The 24678-nt window shown below is 41.3% G+C and overlaps 1 protein-coding gene across 3 annotated transcripts in view; it reads right to left on the reverse strand.

Annotated features, from left to right (window-relative positions):
• LOC140484767 (glutamate receptor ionotropic, delta-1-like) overlaps positions 1-24678 on the reverse strand; it is an 843252-nt gene that overhangs the window by 108635 nt on the left and 709939 nt on the right. For all 3 annotated transcript variants that reach the window (XM_072583588.1, XM_072583587.1, XM_072583590.1), the window contains 3 exons: positions 16047-16220; positions 9314-9475; positions 4649-4768 (listed from right to left, as the gene is read on the reverse strand). In XM_072583588.1, coding sequence (XP_072439689.1) covers positions 4649-4768; positions 9314-9475; positions 16047-16220 — 456 coding nt within the window. The remainder of the gene's footprint in view (positions 1-4648; positions 4769-9313; positions 9476-16046; positions 16221-24678) is intronic.

Here is a 24678-nt window from a genome sequence, read left to right on the forward strand (position 1 = left end):
AAATCCGAGTCCAGAGACAGTAAGTTCCTGTTACAGTGAAGGGCAAGGCTAGTATGTTTAGGGAATGTTGGATGACAAGAGAAATTGAGGCTTTGGTTAAGTCAGATATTGACAGCAGATATCGAGTGAATCCTTAAAAGAGTATAACGGCAGTAGGAGTATACTTAAAAGGGAAGTCAGGAGGGCAAAAAGGGGACATGAGATAGCTGTGGCAAATAGGGTTAAGGAGAATCCAAAGGGGTTTTATAAATACATGGAGGACAAAATGGTAAGTAAGTGTGTGTGTGTGTGTGCGTTAATATGTGTGAGAGTGTGTGTATGAGATGTACACTTTACTAAGTGCCCTCTTCCCTTGTTGTGGAATGATTAGTTTTAAAATATTTTAATAGGAATCAGCAATTTTACGTTCTCACTGCAGATTTTGGGGAATACTTTGTAATAAATAATTTGCAATTAATTAATGTCTCCCAGATTTACCAATTTAAAAGTTAAACATTTTTACAACTCATCATCACAAGGCAATTTTAAATAATTGCCTCTTAAATGTGTTTAATGATGTGTTTAATGTGGCATCTCTTTAAATGAATGATAGCATTCAGTTCCTAATTGTTGCCCATACTTAACCTTCATGTAACAATTTTGCTTGCACAATTCTTGATTTTGTTTGAAGGATGATCATTGATTCAATTGGACTTCACGAGTGAGAGCAGTTTATATAACCTGAACGTTTTTATCAAGTATTGGGGAACTCATTCTCAGCTTTCTAACTTCAGTCTCAATCCATTGAACATCTGAAGAAAGCAAGAGCAGGCTGAACTCCAGAATATATGCCTGGAGTGAAGAGAAGGTTAAGGTCAGAATTAGGTTCATGAGGTTCATCTTTGGCAAATGTCTCAAAGTGTTGATGATGTTCCTACAACCAGAAACCTGATTAATGCATGTCAGTCCAACTGGCTATTGATATTCTCCCAACATTCAGTTTGCTTCATTCATCTAAAGTGCTCCCCTGTTGACATTGTTAGACTGTGTACTTTCCGTAACAAACATCATTTACCAATTGGAAAAAAGTATTAAAACAAAATGTTAATAGTACCAATTAAGTGCCTTGCCATATTTTACACAAATACACCAAACACAGCCCATAAGCTGAATCACCAGGTGGGGTTTTTTAACCTCTTTGTGACTTCTCCAACAATTTACTCTGCATTGCAGTCCTCCTCTGAGAAACCTAACAATATGACTTTCAATATCTTCCCAGAATTGTTTCATTAGGTCCATCAGTCATTTCATACTGAACTTTTCACTCTGGAACTTCCTTTCCCTTTCCTTATATTCTGCTCTGTATGTAGAGCAACGATGGAACATAATAACTGCACAGTGGGGGGTACAGGTTGCTGTGACAATGTGCATTCACAGTAAAAGGTACAGGTCTGAGCACACGGACTGGTACAGGCAGAGATGCAGGTACAGGTATAGATTCAAGTTCAGGTACAGGCCAGACTTGCAACCTGAACATTTTCTCTGTACAGTCTTCAGATTCTTTGTGAAGTGACCAGTGTAGCCACAAACATAGAGAAAACAAACAAAAACCAACAATAATAAGAGGTGACCCAGCTTACTTTCACATCAATAAAGTGAAAGATCTAAACAGACGAAAAGGGCTTAAAGCTACAAATTCCTTGTGATGGATGGTATTTGCTTCAGAATTAAAGTATGGAATAGTCTCAATATCAGATTTACCAGGAGGTCCTGCAGATTGGAAGGAAGCTGGTATTGTAACCAGAAAAGAGTAATCAAAGTGAGCCGAGTTATTATTGCCTGTCACTTTAGCACCCCACCCTGTTCCCTTGGCCAATATCTCTGTCTCAGGCTTGCTGCAGTGCTCCAGTGAAGCTCAGCACAAACTGGAAGAACAACACTTCATCTTTTGCTTGGGGACCTTGCAGCCTTTTGGACTTAATATCGAGTTCAACAATTTTGGGGTTTGAGGCACCTTCTCCCAACCCTCACACACCAGATCTTGACTTTACCTGGTCTGTTATTACACACTGGATTAGTGGTGCTGGAAGAGCACAGCAGTTCAGGCAGTATCCAACGAGCAGCGAAATCGACGTTTCGGGCAAAAGCCCTTCATCAGGAATACCTTTTTATCTTGTTATTACACACTACCCATTGTTAGCTACTAATTGTTCTCATTAACAGCTTCCCAGCCAGATCATTACCCAGTCCTTTATCTGTCCAACTGCTCTTCTCTCTCTTTGGGCTCTATCTCCACTTGTTATTTACTCCTTACATCCTCCCCCCAGCTCTATCTTTTGCATAAAAAAACATTTTCCTAACTACCATCAGGTCTGAGGAAGGGTCATAGAAGCTGAAGTGTTAACTCTGATTTTTCTTCACGTGTGCTGCCAGTCCTGCTGAGCTTTTCCAGCAATTTCTGTTTTTATTATTATTATTTCTGGGGCTGTGATGATGAGCAACCTGGTATCGAAAAGGGGAAATCCAGAGGAACTAGCAAGTGGCATCTCGAGCAGACCGTGGTTTTACGGGATGGGACATGAAGCCATTGCAAAAGATCAATATGTGAGGTATTGAGAACTGAAGGAAACATGACAATGGCTGGGGGAAAGAAGGGATGTGTGAGTGAAGGGAGAAACTCTGAACGAGTGCTCAAGGAATCAATGCTTGAACTGTTTCTATCGACTGGTCGGCTGATTGGTTATAGTCACCTTCCAGCAGATGGGTGTAAAAGGAGACCCAGGACCTCATAAAACAGACATGTCCCATTGAGATGATGAATGCAATCTTATTCGGCTTCATTGTTAGTCCACCTCCAGAGCAGAGGTTACTGAAGGTTAGAGCTCAGATAAATGACCATTGTAATATCTGAAGTAAAGGTTCACTGTAAAATATACGATGCACCTGCTCAATGAATGATGTTGAAATGGGTAAGGATGGAGTGGAAAGGTCTTCATTAATGTGACAGGAAGTTGTGGAGTAGCAATCCAGACAGAGAAGGTGTTGTATGATATTGTTAAATCAATGGAGAGCGATGTTGCAATCACACCCTGGGTACCAGTGGATGGTTTAAAACATTGAGATGTCCAAGTAAAGGTCAGCAGCAGTGAAGGATCATATTGAGAAAGAAGACTGGGCATGATGGCTGTTCAGGCATGACAGAAGCCAATTGAAGGAGGACCTCCTGGAGATAATGGATAGTACAGAAAAGATCAACTGGTTCTAGTGAAACTATCACATTCCCAACCTGGCAACAGAACAATTGACAACTGATGTGAGAAAAATCTTTCGGGGGAATGGGATAAATATCTGATTGGGTGTGACAGACAGAGAGTTGGTGCCAGTTAGTGCACTGATGGAGAACAGGTTTTCTCAGCTCACTGGGAATGATTGCTCCTCATCTGCTCTTGATGTTTCACTCAGTGATCAGCAGCTTCAAGGAATGGGGGAACGGGATGACTCAACACTCTCTGGGCCAAATGGCCTCCATCGGTGCCATAATGACTCTGACTCGAGAAAGAAACCATCTGGCATAGATGGTAACATTTGGTTAACAAAGAACTGTCAATGATGGAACTCACAACATCTGAAGTCAGAGGTATCTCCCTCTGTTGAATTTTTCATCCCAGCCCTGGGGTCTTGAACCTCAAGACATTACTTATTAATCTAAATTATTACAATAAATGCCTTCTATCTATGCACCAACCTCCAAAACTGCATTTTTTGCAGACTCCATCAGAAACACAAAAAGCCCCAACCTTGCCTCCTGCTTTAATCCTGTTGGCGAATATTCAACTGTTCTTTGATATCACATGAAGTGAAACAAGGGGGCTGCGGATTGTGGTACTGGAGACTTCAGGAGGAAGTCAAAATGAGTCATCAGCTCAGAGCGTCTGGCTGATGACGGTTACAAGTTCTTCTGCATTGTCTTCTGTAGTGATGTGGTCAGCTCTCTCTTCATTGATTATGGGATTATTTGTGGAGCCCCCTCCTTTGTTTAATTGTCCACCACCATATTTGGGTGTGACAGAACTGCAGATAGGAAAACCAAGCCTAAACTATTCTTCAATCTGGTGCATTGGCCAATGTTGCAACTCAATAAAATCAGCAAGAATGAACTGCTATCTGATTGTTATCAATGGGAGCTTGCTGTTGTCTAATCGATGGCCCTATTGTAACAGTGACTACCCTCGAAAATGTGGTTCTGATGCATTTCAGGTCTTTCAAAGGGAGAGTGGTACTATATAAATACAAGTTTTTGTTTTCCTTTCTTTTAGTTCTTGATAGAAGTCCCACATAAGAGCGAACATCCATTTGGTTAATTATCAATCCCTTGATCCACAGATTATAAAGGGCAGAAAGTCAAAGCCTGGTTTGAAGTGAATGGAAATTCATGTAAAAAAAGCATAAATCCATGACAAAGTATTGAGACAACAAATTTTCAAATTGACACTGTCTCAATAAAAGATAAGCACAAAGTGACACTGCTTTCCAAGGACAGAAGTAACAATGGTTAAACATGCTGACAATGTAGAATCGTGTTCACAGCCATTTTACATTTTTTTCAAGTTGTACACTGTACTGGTCAGTGGTGCGCAATAGCAGAACAGAGAAAGAGATAAATATTTACCCTTCGAATATCTTTTCCAAAGGTTTCACTATAACTGGTGCCAAGGATCTCAAAATTAATGTTGGAGTTTGATGTACCATCTGCAAATCCCATGGGTCCAGTCAGCCCTATAATTTGACCCTAGGGTAGTAAAACAGAGAACAGTTAATCAGCATACGTGTACAGCATCACACAGCTCCTGCTCTTTCAGAATTGATCCTCAACACTGGAAACAATAATTAACCCTCTAATATTTCTGCATAACACTCTGAAGAGAACTATGACTTCAACAAAATCTTCTATCAGACATGTAATGTATACTTTATATATACAGTAGCATCGAGATCACATCATTAAACTTAAAAGTGTTATAAACAAAACTGTCTTTGAGAAACTCTAATTATTGAATTGTTTAATAATTAATCCCATCATGTGGATTGTCAATTATCTTAATCACTCCAAATCACTTTAATATATAAACTATCTGATTTAGGTCTTTTCCTGAGGGTTGGGGAAACCAAAACTAGAAGGCGTAGATTTAGGGTGAGAGGGGAAAGATTTAAAAGAGACCTAAGGGGCAATGTTTTCACACAGAGGGTGGTGCTGGCATGAAATGAGTTGACAGAAGTGGTGGAGGCTGGTACAATTACAGCATTTAAAAGGCACCTGAATGGGTATATGAATAGGAAGGGGTTAGAGGGAACATGAGTCAAATGCTGGCAAATAGGACTAGATTGATTTAGTTACCTAGTCAGCATTGATGAGTTGGACCGAAGGGTCTGCTGTACAGCTCTATGACTCTAGTCACATCCACTACTTAGGTTTACAGAGATGAAGGCAAGACAAGAGGATAGGTGTTTGTTTGGTCTATTGCAGAACCAGCACAGAGTAGATTCATCAGACAGTCTTCTTTGTAAAGTTTTTTGAAGGTTTCATGTAAAATTTGTTTCTGCCTTGTTGAAAAAGAATTCAAATAGATCCACTCACTTCCCAATTACTCCCAGAATGTAAAATTATCCTGGATGAAACAGCTTCTCTTCCTATCAATGTCCACGATTCACAACCTAATGAATGCTGGCCATCATTTATCTGTGATTAACTACTACAATGAGTTATCAGATCATTCATTTACTGTTTTGGGAAGTTACTGTGTACAGATTGATTGCTTTGTCACAAATGTATCATTAATTTCTACATTTCAAATGTTCCACAGTCTGTAAAGCATTATAGGACATCCTGCAGAAATGAAACAAAAACAGAAACTGCTGGAAAAGCTCAACAGGTCTGGCAGCGTCTGTAGAAAGAGAGATCAGAGTTAACGTTTCAGATCCAGTGACCCTTCCTCAGAGCTGTTCTCCACGGGAAATGTTCATACTGAATTCTCTCCACAGATGCTGCCAGACCTGCTGACCTTTTCCAGCAATTTCTGCTTTTGTCTCTGATTTACAGCATCTGCAATTCCTTCGGTTTTCTGTAGAAATGTAAGTTTGTTCTTCTATGTACAACACCAGCTTCCTTTTTATTTTAATTCTCTAAATTCAAATTGGCACAGGTTGTTTTCTATGCTTATAGAGAACCTGATACTGAATAGACTTGTTCAGATGGCTTGAAATGTGGCTAATTGGGAAGTCTTGGTATAAACAAGGATTATCTGATTATTGCTATGATTATCTTAAATGACTGAAATCCTTGGAACACTGAGCACTCAACTGGATACCTTTCTTTTGCAATCAAGTAAACTGCTGGAGTTTTGCAAAGGTAGTTTTGCTTTCACAGAGTCAGTTGCCGGCCAAGTAACACTCCCAGGACATGGCTGGTTGTTTTGTATGGATATATGGATTCCATATAAGAGATGCAAAGTCAAACTGAATTCTGCTCAGAGAGTGAATCAGCTGCTGTTGGAGTCACTGCTCTTTGTAGATTGGGAAACACTTTTACTTCTTATGTTCCTTTCCACGACACAGAATGTAAAATGAGTGGAAATGCTTGGATCCTGCAAATTGATTCTCACAAACAGTTGGTGAAATCCGATTTAGTCATGGGTTGAAGCAGCACTTGGCACTGATTGGCAAACTAATTACATAATTATCAGGACACATTGCTAATAACAACAGCAACGTGCCTGAAGATGCATGGCACTGTTACCGAACCATCTGTGATCACACATAAAAGCTGTCATTTATAGTCTAATACAGTTTCCAAACGCTGTTGTATTTGTTAAAGAGAGCAACCATCAAGCAACATAAACTGACACGACTTTATTGGGCAAAAGTCCCTCCTCTCTCATTTCCATTAGCCCACATATACAAAGCCAGTTCTCAGAGGTATACTGATCGGTTGCTCTGTTTCCACCTGGAAATATGCTCAGGAATTCTGAGCTTACTGTCTGATTCCCTGCCCTCTGTCCCACACTAAGTGCCAACTACATGGGCTATGATTAGGAGCAGATCTGATCTTTGCTTTACACGCAGTACTCCTACACAGAGACCAATAATGCCATTTTATTTACTTACCTTTCAACTCCAGCAAGCTATATTAAGCCATTATATAAAAACAAAGAATTAAACCTAAGTGGGGAATCAGTGAATAATACTAATTGTTTGATATATTAAATGCTCATTAGTATCAAGTGGAAGTTGGCAATGTGATAAAACTAGTCAAACAGTCCAGTCTATTAACATCATTTATGAAACAAAAGGGGCATTGGTTGGAATTTCTGATTCTGTTGAAGGGTAAATTCTGTAACAAGACAGAAACAGGTTAAATGAAGAAACTAAAATGAAATAAGGGGCTGGTGGAAGTAAGCTATTTCAAAAACTCAGCAAAGAGGGATGTGGATAAAGACTTAATTCATTGATGGGTGGATCAGTGTCAATCTGCAGAGGTGAATGTTAATGGGTCAGCTTCGTAGTTACCTGTCTTTCTGAATTCTTAATGACAAACAATGTCCTGCTTGCTGCGTCCTCCTTTTAACACACAAGGAAGCATGATACCTTGGTAGTGAGTTATGAGAAGATATGATGATGTTACCTAGTATGGTGACGAAACGTCTGAAAACAAACCTTCCAGCTCAACAAGCAAACTTACATGCATAATACCTTGATTTCATAAACACAAGGATATTAAAGCAGGGGAGAACAGCAGTTTCTTCTGACTAATAAAGAGTCCTCAATGTAAAGCAATTGATGGTTTCAAGGCCACGGAGGAAGATGTCAGAGTCACCAATAAGATGAGGATTGAGATGCAAACTTCAAATCCCACGAGACCCATTCCACAAAATGAGGAAGTGAGCAGGTAGCCAATGTGAACGGATTGAGGGAGATGGTGGTGTGAAGTAACCGTGAGGTTCAATGAGGACTGTTTGGAATTGGAAAGATGAATCTGAGAAACACATGAGAAAAAATGGTAGACAGAGAATGGAGAGGGAGACAATTGAGAAATTGAGAAATTCAATTCAATTCAAAGGGTAGGGAGAAGACTGAGGAAGGGAGGAATGAGGAAGAGAGGATTGAGGAAGTGGGTGAGGAGGGAATTGAGGAAGGAAGTGAGGAGAAAATTGAGGAAGAGGGTGAGAGAACTGAATCCAACCCATACAAGAAAGAAATGGTTTAGGCTTTGCACACTTTAATGAACAATTATAATGTCTTTCTAAGTCTTGACTAGTGTAAGTGCCACAAAATGCAGAACCCCCTCAACATGGCACAGACTCTCTGAGACATCACAATGCAGTCACAGCCTGACCAACCAGACTATTCCAGCAGATGCATAATTTTGTCTCCATAACAACAATCTGGATACAAATCAGCTGGTTATGAAATTTCTGGGAATTTTTATGCGACCTCAAATCATACAAATGCAGTCTTAGCAACTGCAACCAATCCCAAGCTAGTCCCACTTACTGAGAACAATGCAGCTTTACACCCAAGCACACTACATGGTCACTATGTTAACATCCACTAATCTCCATGAAGAAAGACAGCAGAATCCCAGCAAAGTGGCATCGCGTGAATTGTTGGATCTTCAAGGATACTGACTGCCATCCACAGCAGACTCACTCAGATTCTCACCGTCCAGGTGGATCCAGCACCTGGTGATGGTTAAAATCTGCCCCCTCGACAACTCTCAGAGCATTGCCCAATATGACTTTGCTCATCCTGGGCTCCTGGGCACAAAACGTAAGCTGCCTCCATCAGTAACTCGGGTCAGAGAGTGCACCTGGACACTGGTTGAAGGATCACCCTGCTCCTCAGTCATTCCATTGGCAGGTCAGAGGAATGGGGGTTTTCGGCACAGATCAGCCAATCAGTGCCTGAGAGGGGACAAAGCCAATCAAACTAAAGTGACAGTAAAGTAATGAGGTGAGAGTCACTTCAAACTGGCCAAGAACAAACTATATCATGACTAGGGATGGAATCAATCTATGTCAGCTTAACGTTCTGTCTGTGATAGCTGTACCTAATGTTTACAGCTTCCTTTCCCCATCACCCCCAAAGCTATGACAGGTTTTGAATTTTTTGTTCCAAATCTGCAACAACCCACAAATGGGCACAGGCTCCTCCTGGGCCCCCAGGGTCACTCAGGACATCCACTGGGTTCCCCTGGGCTCTCCTTGCTACTCCTTGTGTTCCTCACATAATGTACTCTCACGGTTTTGGGCCTGACTTTGAGCCATTTGAAGTTTCTTACATTTTGAATGGTATCCAGCATGGATTTCCCTCCATTCCAGGGTTTGGTCGATTTCCGCATGCAGTTCAGACTTGCCATGCTGTGCCACTTCCGGTCCTCCAGCTTCCTGTGGAAGGCTCCAGCCAGTAACAAGACACTGTCATAAAGATAAAGGTTGGATGTCTGTGGAACACAGAGAGAACATTGTTACTGTTACTGAGAGGATTGTTACTGTTACTGAGAATATTGTAACTGTTATTGAGAGGATTGTTACTCTTACTGAGAATATTGTAACTGTTACTGAGAGGATTGTTACTCTTACTGAGAATATTGTTGCTGTTACTGAGAATATTGTTACTGTTACTGAGAATATTGTAACTGTTACTGAGAATATTGTTACTATTACTGAGAGGATTGTTACTGTCACTGAGAATATTGTAACTGTTACTGAGAGCATTGTTACTCTTACTGAGAATATTGTTGCTGTTACTGAGAATATTGTTACTGTTACTGAGAATATTGTAACTGCTACTGAGAATATTGTTACTATTACTGAGAGGATTGTTACTGTCACTGAGAATATTGTAACTGTTACTGAGAGCATTGTTACTCTTACTGAGAATATTGTTGCTGTTACTGAGAATATGGTTACTGTTACTGATAATATTGTAACTCTTACTGAGAGGATTGTTACTGTTACTGAGAATATTGTAACTGTTACTGAGAATATTGTTACTGTTACTGGGAATATTGTAACTGTTACTGAGAGGATTGTTACTGTTACTGAGAATATTGTTATTTTTAGTGAGAGGATTGTTAATGCTGCTGAGAATATTGTTACTGTTATTGAGAGGATTATTACTGTTACTGAGAATATTGTTACTGTTACTGAGAGGAGTATTACTGTTACTGAGAATATTGTAACTGTTACTGAGAATATTGTTACTGTTATTGAGAAGATTATTACTGTTACTAAGAAGATTGTCACAGTTACTGAGAAGATTGTTACTGTTACTGAGAACTTTGTTACTGTTACTGAGAGGATTGTTGCTCTTACTGAGAATATTGTTACTGTTACTGAGAGGATTGTTACTGTTACTGAGAATATTGTAACTATTACTGAGAATATTGTCAGTTACTGAGAATATTGTAACTGATACTGAGAATATTGTGACTATTACTGAGAGGATTGTTACTGTTACTGAGAATATTGTAAATGTTACTGAGAGGATTGTTACTGTTACTGAGAATATTGTTACCTATTACTAATAATATTGTAACTGTTGCTGAGAATATTGTTACTGTTACTGAGAGGATTGTTACTCTTACTGAGAATATTGTACCTGTTACTGAGAATATTGTTACTGTTATTGAGAAGATTGTTACTGTTACTAAGAAGATTGTTACTGTTACTGGGAGCTTTGATACTGTTACTGAGAATATTGTTACTGTTACTGAGAGGATTGCTACCTTTACTGAGAATATTGTTATTGCTACTGAGAGCATTGTTACTGTTGCTGAGAATATTGTTACTGTTACTGAAAATATTGTTATTGTTACTGAGAATATCGTTACTGTTACTGAGAATATTGTTATTGTTACTGAGAATATTGTAACTGTTACTGAGAGGATTGTTACTGTTACTGAGAACATTGTTACTGAGAGGATTGTTACTGTTACTGAGAGGATTGTGACTGTTACTGAGAATATTGTTACTGTTACTGAGAGTATTGTTACTGTTACTGAGAACATTGTAACTGTTACTGAGAATATTCTAACTGTTACTGAGAATATTGTCAGTTACTGAGAATATTGTAACTGATACTGAGAATATTGTTACTATTACTGAGAGGATTGTTACTGTTACTGAGAATATTGTTACTGTTACTGAGAGGATTGTTACTGTTACTGAGAATATTGTTACTATTACTAATAATATTGTAACTGTTGCTGAGAATATTGTTACTGTTACTGAGAGGATTGTTACTCTTACTGAGAATATTGTACCTGTTACTGAGAATATTGTTACTGTTATTAAGAAGATTATTACTGTTACTAAGAAGATTGTTACTGTTACTGGGATCTTTGTTACTGTTACTGAGAATATTGTTACTGTTACTGAGAGGATTGCTACCTTTACTGAGAATATTGTTATTGCTACTGAGAGGATTGTAACTGTTACTGAGAATATTGTAACTTACTGAGAATATTGATACTGTTATTGAGAGCATTGTTACTGTTGCTGAGAATATTGTTACTGTTACTGAAAATATTGTTATTGTTACTGAGAATATTGTTATTGTTACTGAGAATATTGTAACTGTTACTGAGAGGATTGTTACTGTTACTGAGAACATTGTTACTGAGAGGATTGTTACTGTTACTGAGAATATTGTTACTGTTACTGAGAACATTGTAACTGTTACTGAGAATATTGTTGCTGTTACTGAGAATATTGTTATTGTTACTGTTACTGAGAACATTGTAACTGTTACTGAGAATATTGTTACTGTTATTGAGAGGATTGTTACTGTTACTGAGAATATTGTAACAGTTACTGATAATATTGTTACTGTTACTGAGAATATTCTAACTGTTACTGAGAATATTGTTACTGTTACTGAGAGGATTGTTACTGTTACTGAGAACATTGTTACTGTTATTGAGAAGTCATTTACAATATTCAGCTCTGCTGCCAAAGCGAAGTAACATTTGTGCCGAATAAGTGCCGGGTAATGACTCCTTGACACTTAATGGCATTACCATCACTGAACTTAGGACAGCAAAGGAGGGTTACCATTGACTGGAAACAGAACGGGACCAGCCATTTCAACACGGTGTCAGCAAGAGCAGCTCCAAGGATGACAATCCTGCAGTAACTCACCCCCTGGTGATTTTAGTGTCCACAGGAAGTGGACAGTGCTGGCTGGGCCACTGCAATCCACCTGGTGTAGGTAGACCCACAATGCCCTTAGGGAGAGTTCCAGGAAAAACTCCCTAAAGCCTGTCCACCATCTAAAAGGCACAAGTCAGGAATGTGATGGAATACCCCCCACTTGCCTGGATGGGAGCAACACTAAAAATATTCAAGAAGCCTGGCATAATACAGGACAAAGCAGCCCGATTGATCAGCACCACATCCATAAGTATCCACTCTCTCCACCACCGACACTCAGTAGCAGCATTGGGTACTATCTCCAAGATGCACTGCAGAGAATCTTCAAAGATCCTTAGACAGCACCTTCCAAACCTACAAGCACTTCTATTTGGATGGACAAGGACAGCAGATGCATGGGAATGCCATCCCATGCACATTCCCCTCCCAGCCCCTTAACGTCCTGACTTGGAAATATCTCACCATTCCTTCACTGTCACTGGTTCAAACTTCTGGAGTTTCCTCCCTAAGGGCATTGTGGGTCAACCCAGAGCAGGTGGACTGCAGCGGTTCAAGCACGCAGCACACCCCCACCCGCTCAAGAGGCAACTAGGGATGGGCAATAAATGCTGAACAGCCAGTTACATTCTTCTAAGATTAGCAAGAAATTCTCAATTCTAAAGGCATCCTAAAGGTACTTACTGCACTGGCTCTGATCACAGGGAGCAGCAACATTCATGGATTTTTTTTTAGATTGCTCTGAAATGATTTGATTTGTGTTTTTTTTCCCCCTGTTCACTCATACTTCCCTTTGCCTGAGTTTCCCACAATTACTAAGCCACACACCAGGCCAATATTTCCACGCAAGCTTTGACTCAGCCAATCACACTCTTCACTGCCTGGGTTACTGCATGATTTCCCTCACACACTCTCCAATCAGAAAGCTCATAGCTGACAGCTCAACCAATCGGGACACTGGCTGCATGTGGTGAATAGAACACCACACACATGTTAAAGACATGGTGGCCTATCCCAATTGACTTCAATACACTTCCCTCCAGATGCTGGCATGTGCTACAGCTGCACTCACTAAGTGAAAGGTTAGGTTCCAGGACCTAAGATTGAAACAAAACAATCTCCCCTCGAGTAACTCCTCAAACCAGGAAATACAGACTCAAGCATCTGTCTGAGACTGGCTCCCTGCTCTCTCTGGCTCTGGAAAGGTCTGAAATAGGCAGAAGTGGGTACTGCAGATGCTGGAGATTAGAGTTAAGATTAGAGTGGTGCTGGAAAAGCACAGCAGGTCAGGCAGCATCCTTCTCCTGCTCACGCTCCTCGGATGCTGTCTGACCTGCTGTGCTCTTCCAGCACCACTCTAATCTTAACTCAAAGGTCTGAAATAGTTGTGCCCAATAAGCGCCATCGACTGCGAGGGAGGTGGTGAGGCCTTGTTGGGAGAGTAAAGAAGGTTCTGGCAGGAGGCAGACTGAATCCTCCTGGCTGGCTTTGTTTTAATATGTTCTTATAACCTTGAAATTTATGGTATAAACTTGATTTTATTTACTTCAATAAGACTCACATGATCAGACCATGAGGTGACTCTGGGACACACTGGACCACTTCAGCCCCTGAAGAACCCACACACTCAGCAGATACATTTGACAGCAAGAACCAATCACACAGGCTTACCCTGAAACAGGGATCTCCTAGAGATTAGAGAAACTTGGCCGAGATCCCAGAGATCAATGACTGAGGGAGTGTGGCTGCTGGTAGACCTTGCTGATGGCACTGTTCTCTATCAAACCTTTATTCAGGTGGCCATTCCAGCTCTCCTACTAGTTGGCTGGTAGCTCATTCGATGGCCACACTTTCCTCAGAAACAAGGAAACATACTTTCTAGCCAATGAGATATCACGGCCAAACATTGTCACCAGTCAGGATTGTAGAGGAAGCATTGAGACAGTAATGAAACCGGGAGGAATCAGAAATGCTGGTGATCATCAATATGTCAGGATGACAGGCACTGTGTGCCCCTGAGGACTGACCAATCAGATTAGAGTTGGATCTCCTGTCTCTGAGGGCCGGACAAGATATCTAATATCCTAAAAGAAAGCTTTCTGGTGGTGAAGGTGAGATTTGGGAGGTTAGTGTGGGGAATGAGCTGCAGGGAGTGCCAAGAGAGAAAGTCCATTATTTCAGAAAAACCCATTCTGTTCACCGGCAAACACCAATCAAGGAACCAGTCTTGTTGACTTGACATAATGCTACAAAAGAAATTAGATAGCACCCAAACTGACAACTGGTTCATTGGAAATATTTCAGTGGAAGCATATTTTTTGTCTCTTATCAAAAGATACAGTATTCTAGTCTTTAACAAAAGGGATCCATTTATAATCATGTTATTGCTGACAGTTATGAGCTGTATTTAAATGAGCTGTGAATTGCTGAACTAAGCTCTCAGTCTTATTCACTGGAAATTGCCCTGTCAGAACATTTCTCAAAGAGGAAGCTTTATTCTGGCTGCAAATCACTTGCAGAGTGCTTCACTTTGCTGTAGCGCTGAGGTTGGGTTTTACAATCTATTGACCAGCCAAATAATTAAAGAAAGTGTGTGTTCAACAAAGTATTTGTGTGTCACTGTGGATGAGAACATCAAAGGAGGAGTGTGTGAGAGATGGCATGTAGGAGAAGGGGATAGAGAGTATGTGAGAGAAAGAAAGAGAGAGAGAGATCGAGTGTTTGAGAGAGAGAGAGAGACATAGAGTGCGATCATGAGAGAGATGGAGTGTGTGAGAGAAAGAGATGGAGTGTGATAGTGAGAGAGAGAAATACAGTGTGATAGAGAGAAAAACATGAAGTGTGATACTGAGAGAGAGAGAGAGATAGGAGAACAGGATAGTGAGAGAAAGTGAGATGGAGTGTAGGAGAAAGAAAGAGGGACAGATGGAGTGTGGGTGGGAGAGAGGTGGAGTGTGGGAGAGAGACAGATGGAGTGTGGGAGAGAATGTGTGGTTGATTTGATTATTTTGTGTGTTATTGCTGGGTCAATATATTTAGTCCATCCCAATTTTCATTAAGAAGATGATGATCCACCTTTTTGACTAGCTGCAGTTTTCCTGGAATCAAAACTCCATCTTCCTGAGTTTATATTATGGTCAAATGTGACAAGAGGTACATCTTGAAATGTCTCCCACATCCCATATAACAGACCCCCCTATCTCCCCTATAACAGACCCCCCTATCTCCCCTATAACAGACCCCCCTATCTCCCCTATAACAGACCCCCCTATCTCCCCTATAACAGACCCCCCTATCTCCCCTATAACAGACCCCCCTATCTCCCCTATAACAGACCCCCCTATCTCCCCTATAACAGATCCTGCCCTCTCCCCTATATCAGATCCTGCTGTCTCCCCTATATAGAATAAAGTTAAAAATCACACAACACCAGGTTCTAGTCCAACAGGTTTATTTCGAAGCACTAGCTTTCGCAGCACTGTTCCTTCATCTGGTGGTTGTGGAGCACACAATTGTAAGATACAGAATTCATAGCAAAAGTTCAAACTCCAAATCATGACAACATAGAATATAGCACCTCTGCACAGTGAACAGATGTATTTTAAAGATGTTGTCACATTCAGGAATGAATTCACAGTGGGTTGCATTGAATAATTCAGTGTATTTTCATGTCCAATCAGATACTAGTTGCACATGGTAACAGAACAGCTCATGGTGAATACTGTTCACAAGAAAAGCAGCCTCTTTGCAGACACAAGGAAATGCAAATATCCACTGCAATTACTCAGCTGCTTAAATATAAACTACTTTGAATTGTTCAAATAGAGGGCCCTGCATAATTTGTTTCTGTAACATACAAACCTGTAGTGTTTGCAGATAGCCTTCCTGTGGGTCACACAGCAATGAGGAAATGCGATGGTTGTTCCTCATACATCTGCGTTGAGGGTCCTTGGAGGTGGGGAAGATTTGTCGGACCACTGTCATCCGCCCTAGTGCACTGTGGACTAACTCCAGAATCTCCGAATCACTGATCTCCTGTTAATTCCAAATTGCACAACACATTAACTTAGATAGGATTCTTACACCATGTATTTGAACATTGTGCGCAGTTGAATATTGTGAGCCCTGTAGCTAAGGAAGGATGTGCTGGCTTTGGAGGGGGTCCAGAGGAAGTTTACAAGAATGATTCTGGGCACAACGGGCTTGTTAAATGAGGAGTGGTTGAGGGCTCAGTGAAGCTTAGAAGGGTGAGAGATGGATCTGATTGAAAATTGCAGAATGCTGGGAAGCCTGGATAGAGTAGATGTAGAGAAGATGCTGCCATTAGGACCCAAAGGCACAGCATCAGAGAATTTCTTCAGCTAGAGGGTGGAGACTCTATGGAACTCATTGCCACGGAGGGCTGTGGAGACCATGTCATTGAGTGTATTTAAGACAGAGATCGATAAGTTCTTGATTAGTAAGAGGATCTAGGGTTATGGAGGGAAGGCAGGAGAATGGCGTTGAGAAACATATCAGATATGATCGAATGGTGGAGCAGACTTGATGGGACGAATGGCCTAATTTTGCTCCTATATCTTATGGTCTTATGGGCTATCCAAAAGAAGGCAATAGTTTTCATATACACGCTGATAACACTCAGTTTTATTTCACTCACTTCTCTTGAAGTTGCTAAATTACTTGTCAGACATCAAGTGTTGGATAAACAGAAATTCCTTCCAACTAAATGCTGGGAAATGTATGTACTTGTTTTTGTTCCCAATTCAAAATTCCATTCCCTGGCCCCTTACTCCATCCTCTGCCTTGCAACTGTCTGAGTGTCATATTTCATCCCAACATGAACTTTGAAAGATATATCTGTGTCATCACAAACAACACTGATTTCCACCTCTATATAAGATTATCCAACTTTGTAACAATGCATAGAGAGCAAGGAGAGAGTCCATTTGGGTAAAATTCAGAAGCAAGCAAGGTGGATTAGGTTAGATTCTCTACAGTTTGGATAAAGGCCCTTCACACCAACAAGTCCTCACCGATCCTCCAAAAAGTAACCCACCCAGACCCATTCCCCTAAATTTACCCTTGACTAATGTACCTAACACAATGGACAATTTAGCATGACCAATTCACCTGACCTGCATGTCTTTGGATTGTGGGAGGAAACCCACGCAGACACGGGGTGAATGTGTAAACTCCATGGAGATAGACAGTCACCCTGAGGGTGGAAGTGAACCCAGGACCCTGGCACTGTGAGGAAGCAGTGCCACCCTGCAGCCCGTAAGATCAGCCGACTGGAGGTCTCCAAGTAAAGAGAAAGACAGAGAAATGGATTTACAGTGACATCACAGAGATCAACTAGAACTATCTTCTTCACCAGAACTAAGGAAAAGGATTCTGACAAGTATAAGTGGAAGTGGTGAGAATGGAAGCAATGAACAGGTGAAAACTGAAATGAAGATGGTATAGGAAAGGATTTCTTAGCCTATGGCAGGATTAGTGGTGGCAGGGTGACTCAGTGCTAACACTGCTGCCTCACAGCGCCAGAGACCCGGGTTCAATTCCACCCTTAGGCGATTGTCTATGGTCTCCCCGTGTCTGCAGGGGATCCCCCTGGGTGGTCTGGTTTCCTCTCAGAGTCCAAAGATGTCCAGGTTAGGTAGATTGGCTGTGCTAAATTATCCATAGTATCCCAGCATATGCAAATTTGGTGGATTAGCTGGGGGAAGTTCAGGGTTAGAGGAGAAGGGTGGGATGTACTTTGGAGGGTTGGTGTGGACTTGATGGGCCTAGTAGGCTTCCACACTGTAGGGATTCTATGATATCTGACCTGCTGTTACTGACCTGTAACTCAGCTGCTATAGGAAGTGGACAGAGTTAAAGGACTGGCCTTTATTCTTCAACCTTCTACTTGCCAGGGAGATGCCAGAGAATTGGAAAGTCACAGATATGGCCCCCATATTCAAAAAAGGAGGAAAGGATTGTCCTCGTAACTAAGATCAGTTTGTACACCACTCACAGTGGGGAAGTTTTGGAATTCTTAATTAGGTGGAAAAAAACCAGCAGCAAATGGAGAGGTGTGAATTAATTAAGTGAATTTAAAAATAAAATACAAATAGTCTAACTGAATATTTCCATAAAAGAAGAGAGAATGTTGATGGAGGGAATGGGGTAGATGCAGTTCATATGGATGGTAAGAAAGTATTTGATTTCGAAATACATTAAAGGTTAGTTAACAATACAGAATCTTACGGAATAGGAGGGCCAGGGGAATAAGAATTGTTTTAAGAACAGCAAATAGTAACTCACAAAAGATGGCTACTTTTCCACCTGGACAGCCTTTTCCAAGGTTCAGAGGGATGACCATTGCTTTACTCGGTATAAATAAATGACTTGGGCCTTGGAGTATGGAGTGAAATTTAAAAATTCACCAAGTGATACCAAACTTGAGGGAATGGCAAACAATGAGGATCATTTGAAACCTGGACAATGGATATAAGGAAAACCTTTATACAAAGTGAGTGGCTCAGGAAAGAATGGTGGCTCAGTGGTTAGCACTGCTGCCTCACAGCGCCAGGGACCCAGGTTCAATTCCAGCCTCAGCTGACTGTATGGGGTTTGCACATTCTCCCCATGTCTGTGTGGGTTTCCTCCAGGTGCTCCGGTTTCCTCCCACAGTCCCTTGGCAGGGTGGGGGGGAAGGCTTGGTCTGGATGGGATGCATTTCAGAGGGTTGCTGTGAACTCGATGGGCAGAATGGTCTGCTTCCACACTGTAGGGATTCTATGAGTGGAAATTATATCCAACATGGGAGGGGTTTGCAGAAATGGAAACAGTCAATGTTTTCAAAAAAGAACTGGCAGGCACTTGAAGGAGAGAAATCTATAGGAGTGCAGGACTGACTGGGATCCTCTGTGGTGAGATGATAGTGTCCTGGTAATGTCACTGTGTTCGCAAGTTAATGGGACCTTGCTTTGGTTTCCTAGCATGGCAGATGATGAAATGTAAATTAAATTAAAATTTCTGCGATTAAAAAGTTAGTCTGATGGAAACCGTTGTTGATTAGAGTCGTAGAGATGTACAGCACAGAAACAGACCCTTCAGTCCAACTTGTCCATGCTGGCCAGATATCCCAATCTAATCTAGTCCCACTTGCCAGCACTTGGCCCATATCCCTCCAAGTCCTTACTATTCATCTCCAAACCTATCATATGTCGTAAAAAACCCAACTGGTTCCTTTCAGGAAGGAAATCTGCTATCCTTACCCTGTCTGATCTACATGTGAGTCCAGGTCCACAGCAATGTAGTCGAATCCACCTGTACATTAAATGCCAGCATAGCCACATGCCCTGAACAATGTCTAAGAAACTGGCCAAATAATGTAAGCTCTCACCTGTTCAAGTTTGAAAATGCAGTGGTGGGAGCACAAGATAGGCCTCATTTCAGCATTTAATTCCAAAATAACAGCAACTTGCCTGAATGGTTTCAAACATGGACTGTGGCCTGTAACATTCCAGAGTTTAATCATTGGAATAGTTGCAGTGTCGATGTGGTGTCACTCTGAAATATCTCCCATATCCACCGGTCTCTGTGTTGGTCAGAGGGGGACTGGATCTTTGAGACTCAGGACCGTATCAGGAATGGGAAACAGGGAGCTGGCTCATGGACAGAGTGAGCAGTTTACTGTCCTACATCTGAAACTCCAGAGTTTCAGTCATCCTGGGAAAGCAGACAGTCAGAGTCTTCACCTTAGGAACTGCTTATGGATTTGTCTCTTTATTCATCAGAGATACAAATGCTGCCCTTTGATGCATAGTTTGAAGGACTCCATGCTACTATCAAATGTTGACGGGTGTTTCAGGAACTAAGTATTATTTACTTGATGTTTTAACAGGTGGAAATATGACTTTTTTTTCCACGTGATGAAATTTATTTGGTCACCCGGAGTTTGAGCCTATCTAAATCCTGCAAATTCTATCACTATTCAAAAGGGAAGCACATTCAGGACTCCACCTTCCTTTTCAACCACAGCAAGACAACACTTGGTGTCTGATGTCCCAGAGCAGCTCAAACAGCAGGAGGTCACACTTCGCACTGGTGCTAAGTAGCTTGTTTTATACAGCGTTCAGCAGCTCCCACTTTGGAGTTGGAACCCGTTGCTCCATTGAGCCCTGGGAAAATTTAACAACAAATCCATCACTTCAGGAGTTAACTTCTCCTATGCTATTGTTCCTGGTGCTCACAGAACATCCTGGATGAACCAATCTCCTGTTTATCTCACACAAAACCTCTGCTCCACATCATCTGTGTCTTCACCAATGTCCGTTGCAATCTCTTTTTCTTTCCCTTACTGTGGTACGTAGGTATCAATGGCAAAGTTGACATTTATTGCTCATCCCTGACTGGCTAAAGGCATTTCAGAAGGCAGTTAAGAGTCAAGCACATTGCTGTGGGTCTGGAGTCCTGTGTAGGCCCGATGAGGACAGCAAATTGCTTTCCCTAAAGGTCATTGGAGAACCGGATGGGAATCTGCTCACCTGTCATGTGGTCACCATTAAGCTGGCTTGTTTGAATTCCAGATTTCATTCAATCCACGTTTCATCATGTGCGATCATGGCATTTGAACACGTGGTCTCTGAGCATTAGCCAGAGTCACTAGATTGCACGTCCAATGGAAACACCACTTTGCTATCACGTACCCCACGTTTCCTGCTTGATTCGCTAATATCGTGATCCTCATTTCCCACCCTGAGTAGGTGTATTGTACCTGGTTTGTATTCTTTGCCAGCTATACACTCCAACAAGGCTCCTGTTCCAGCCCTGGCTATCACTGTCTACTCATTTCCTACTCTGGGTTTGTCAGATGCTTCTGACTTTTGAAACCTCTTCCTAACCCCTCCACCATATTAACCTCGACCCACACAGTCAAAGCCCTTCCACTAAGCACACCTTCACTGTCACCTATTATTTACTAGTCAAAGCCTGAGTGGATATGGGCTTCTTCACATATGTTCCAGTATCTGAGGAGTGGTGCTGAACATTGTGTATTCATCAGGGAGAGGCACCATTTCTGACTTTGTGATGCAGGGAAGGTCATTGGTAAAGGAGCTGAAGATGGTAGGGCCTAGGACACTCTCTCTTGAAGCTGACCTCCAACAGCCCCAGTGACCTGCCTTTGTGTCAGATGTGACTCCAGCCAATGGAGAGTTTCCCCTCTGATTCCCCAGTGATTTAGATTTTGTCAAGGTGATATAACTGAGTGACTCATTTAGATATTTCAGAAAACACTGAAGACTCTATGAGGTTGGTGTGGGACTGGAGTCACAGCAAGGTTCGTGGGTAAGGAGAGCAGATTCCAGTTCTGAAAGGTCACTTGGGCTTTGATCCAACAGCTTTTTTAGTGGAGACAGTTCTTCCCATCGAACACTTAACAGGAAATTTGCAAGAATACCATTTCAAGGAAAAAGAACCAACATTTACGCTGCAAGAGAGGAGCATGCTGATTGGTTGGCAGTGGACTCTGATTGACAAAGATATTAGTATGGAGAATGTACCCATTTATGTTGATTGACAGTTAACAGTCAGAATTTGATAAATTTGAATTTTAAACCAAGTTCGTTGACTCTGATTGGTCAGGGCATTGCTCTGAGAAATGAACCAGTGAATTGCTGTCATCTATTTTGTGAAGTTGAAACTGACAGTTTGTCTACATGTTGCTCTGTTTACAACGAACAAGGCTGTGCATATAGCTTAGAGTACATATACTGTAAATCCGACTGATAATCCTAAATTAGTTGGCAGCATAATGATTTACAAATATAGGATTATTTAGCAAATGTTGTCCAATTGCAGAATCCAATGTAGGACAGAATCAAAGAGTGTGTTGCTGGAAAAGCATAGCTGGTCAGGCAGAATCCGAGGATCAGGAGAATCAACGTTTCAAGCATAAACCCTTCGTCAGGAAACTTACTTGACTGGTTGTGCTTTTCCAGTATCACACTCTTCAGCTCTGACCTCCAGCTTCTGCAGTCCTCACTTTTCCCTTTCTAATGTAGGACAGTGTGTTACAAATGCTGCAAGTGTAGGCTGGTTAGGAACAATCAGCAACTCACTTGTTGTGAACACCTGAAGGGTTATGCTGTTTGATACAATCCTCCAGTCTTTAGGATGAAGAATTACACTTTCCAAACAATTGATGTTCTTCTCTTATGCAGCATAAATGTGAGTTTCCCCTCTGAATTTGTATTCTTGTGAACTGTCCTGATGAGTATTGGTAAGAAACTTCAACAAAATGTGTCTTTTTCAGCAATGCTCAAGTTTTTCCAGTTATTTGAACCTGTCATGCAAGATTCAAGTTGCTATTCTCTCGATTATCAATCCAAGTTTCTGGGATAATATTTGGGCAACACAGCATTGTGTGCTATCTGCATCCAGGTCTAACTGTTATTAGAAGCAGAAAGGAATACATTCCATTGATTGAAGGATGGGATGCTTCGTCACAAGCCAGGTAAGTATTCAATGAAAAGGCAGTAAATGGCAGAAGCAGGATATGTCGAGTGGTTGAGGATGTAGTTTGAGCAAAGACACAATGCAGTTGAGCAAATGGTCTCACTGTGTGCTGCAAGAGGGGAATCTATGAACAAATGAGAATCCCCAAAGTTATCTCATTAACAATGAATAGATTCAGACTGACAAAACTTTGTTGAACAGAGAATGGTCATTCTACCTAATACACAGGCTGTTAGCATCTTCCACGTGACTCAAAGCCCATCACAGATCTTTAATGTGGGCAACCTCCCTGAAGTTCTGTTTAATTGAATTTGACAGACTGGATGGGTGAATCTTTCTAGTTCGTTTCCTGTTCTGATAAGTCAATTACATGCTTGTCTTGCTTTCTCTTAAATAAAATTACTGATTGGGGTCTTGTTAACAGGGCCAGCAGACTCATTTTCAGCACTCACATAGCGGGGTGGCTCCATCACTTAGCATCATGGAACAGGTAAGGGTTTACTTTTGATAGGTATTGATGAACCAATTATAATTATAATTAGGAAAACAATTAGAACTTCAGATATTTGCCAAAGCAGCAAGACGGCTAAGGAAGAAATTGAACATTTTGATGATTTGCCAGAGTTCGTTACTTGAACAATTTAAGTACAATTGGGAAACAATAGATTTGCTGCTCAGTTAGTGTCTTAGTACCAAATTTTGTCTGTGACATGGAATTAATCTAGCAGCAAATATCTAGCTCCCATGAGCTAAAAACACAAACTTACCGAGTTGAACTAGCTGACCTGGTAGTTTAAAACAATTTGAACAGCTTTGTATGTTTGTCATTTTCGTAAATGACCTGGATGAGGACGTAGAAGGGTGAGTTAATAAATTTGCAGATGACACTAAGGTCAGTGGAGTTGTGGATAGTGCCGAAGGATGTTGCAGGTTACAGAGAGACATAGATAAGCTGCAGGGCTGGGCTGAGAGGTGGCAAATGGAGTTTAATGTGGAAAAGTGTGAGGTGATTCACTTTAGAAGGAGTAACAAGAATACAGAATACTGGGCTAATGGTAAGATCCTTGGTAGTATAGATGAGCAGAGAGATCTCTGTCTCCATGTACATAGATCCCTGAAAGTTGCCACCCAGGTTGATAGGATTGTAAGGAAGACGTTTAGTGTGTTAGCTTTTATTGGTAGAGGGATTGAGTTTCGGAACCATGAGGTCATGTTGCAGCTGTACATACCTCTGGTGCAGCTGCGCTTGCAGTATTGCATACAGTTCTGGTCACCGCATTATAGGAAGGACGTGGGGAAGGTTGCAGAGGAGATTTACCAGGATGTTGGCTGGTATGGAGGGAAGGTCTTATGTGAAAAGGCTGAGGGATTCAAGGCTGTTTTCATTAGAGAGAAGAAGGTTGAGAGGTGACTTAATAGAGACATATAAAATAATCAGAGGGTTAGATAGGGTGGACAGTGAGAGCCTTTTCCCAAGAATGGTGACAGTGAGCACAAGGGGGCATAGCTTTAAATTGAGGGGTGACAGATATAAGACAGACATCAGAGGTAGTTTCTTTACTCAGAGAGTAGTAAGGGTGTGGAATTCCCTGCCTGCATCAGACTCGCCAACCTTAAGGGTATTTAAATGGTCCTTGAATAAACATGTGGATGAAAATGGAATAGTGTAGGTTAGATGGGCTTCAGATTGGTTCCACAGGTCGGACCAACATTGAGGGCTGAAAGGCCTGTACTGCTCTGGAATGTTCCATGTTCTATGTTCTAGCTTAGAAAAGGAAAACAGAACACCTTTTGGGAGGGAAGTTTCTATATGTCAATGTTCAAAGAGACTTGGAAGCTCTTGTACAAGAAACACAAAAGGGCAGTATACAGGTACAGTAGAAATTAGAAGTCACACAACACCAGCTTATAGTCCAACAGGTTTATTTGAGGTCACAAACTTTCAGAGCAGCCTGGTGTGGTGTGACGTCTGACCTTATCCACCCTA

Source organism: Chiloscyllium punctatum, chromosome 13 (genome assembly GCF_047496795.1).
Source record: "Chiloscyllium punctatum isolate Juve2018m chromosome 13, sChiPun1.3, whole genome shotgun sequence".
Lineage (NCBI taxonomy): Eukaryota > Metazoa > Chordata > Chondrichthyes > Orectolobiformes > Hemiscylliidae > Chiloscyllium > Chiloscyllium punctatum.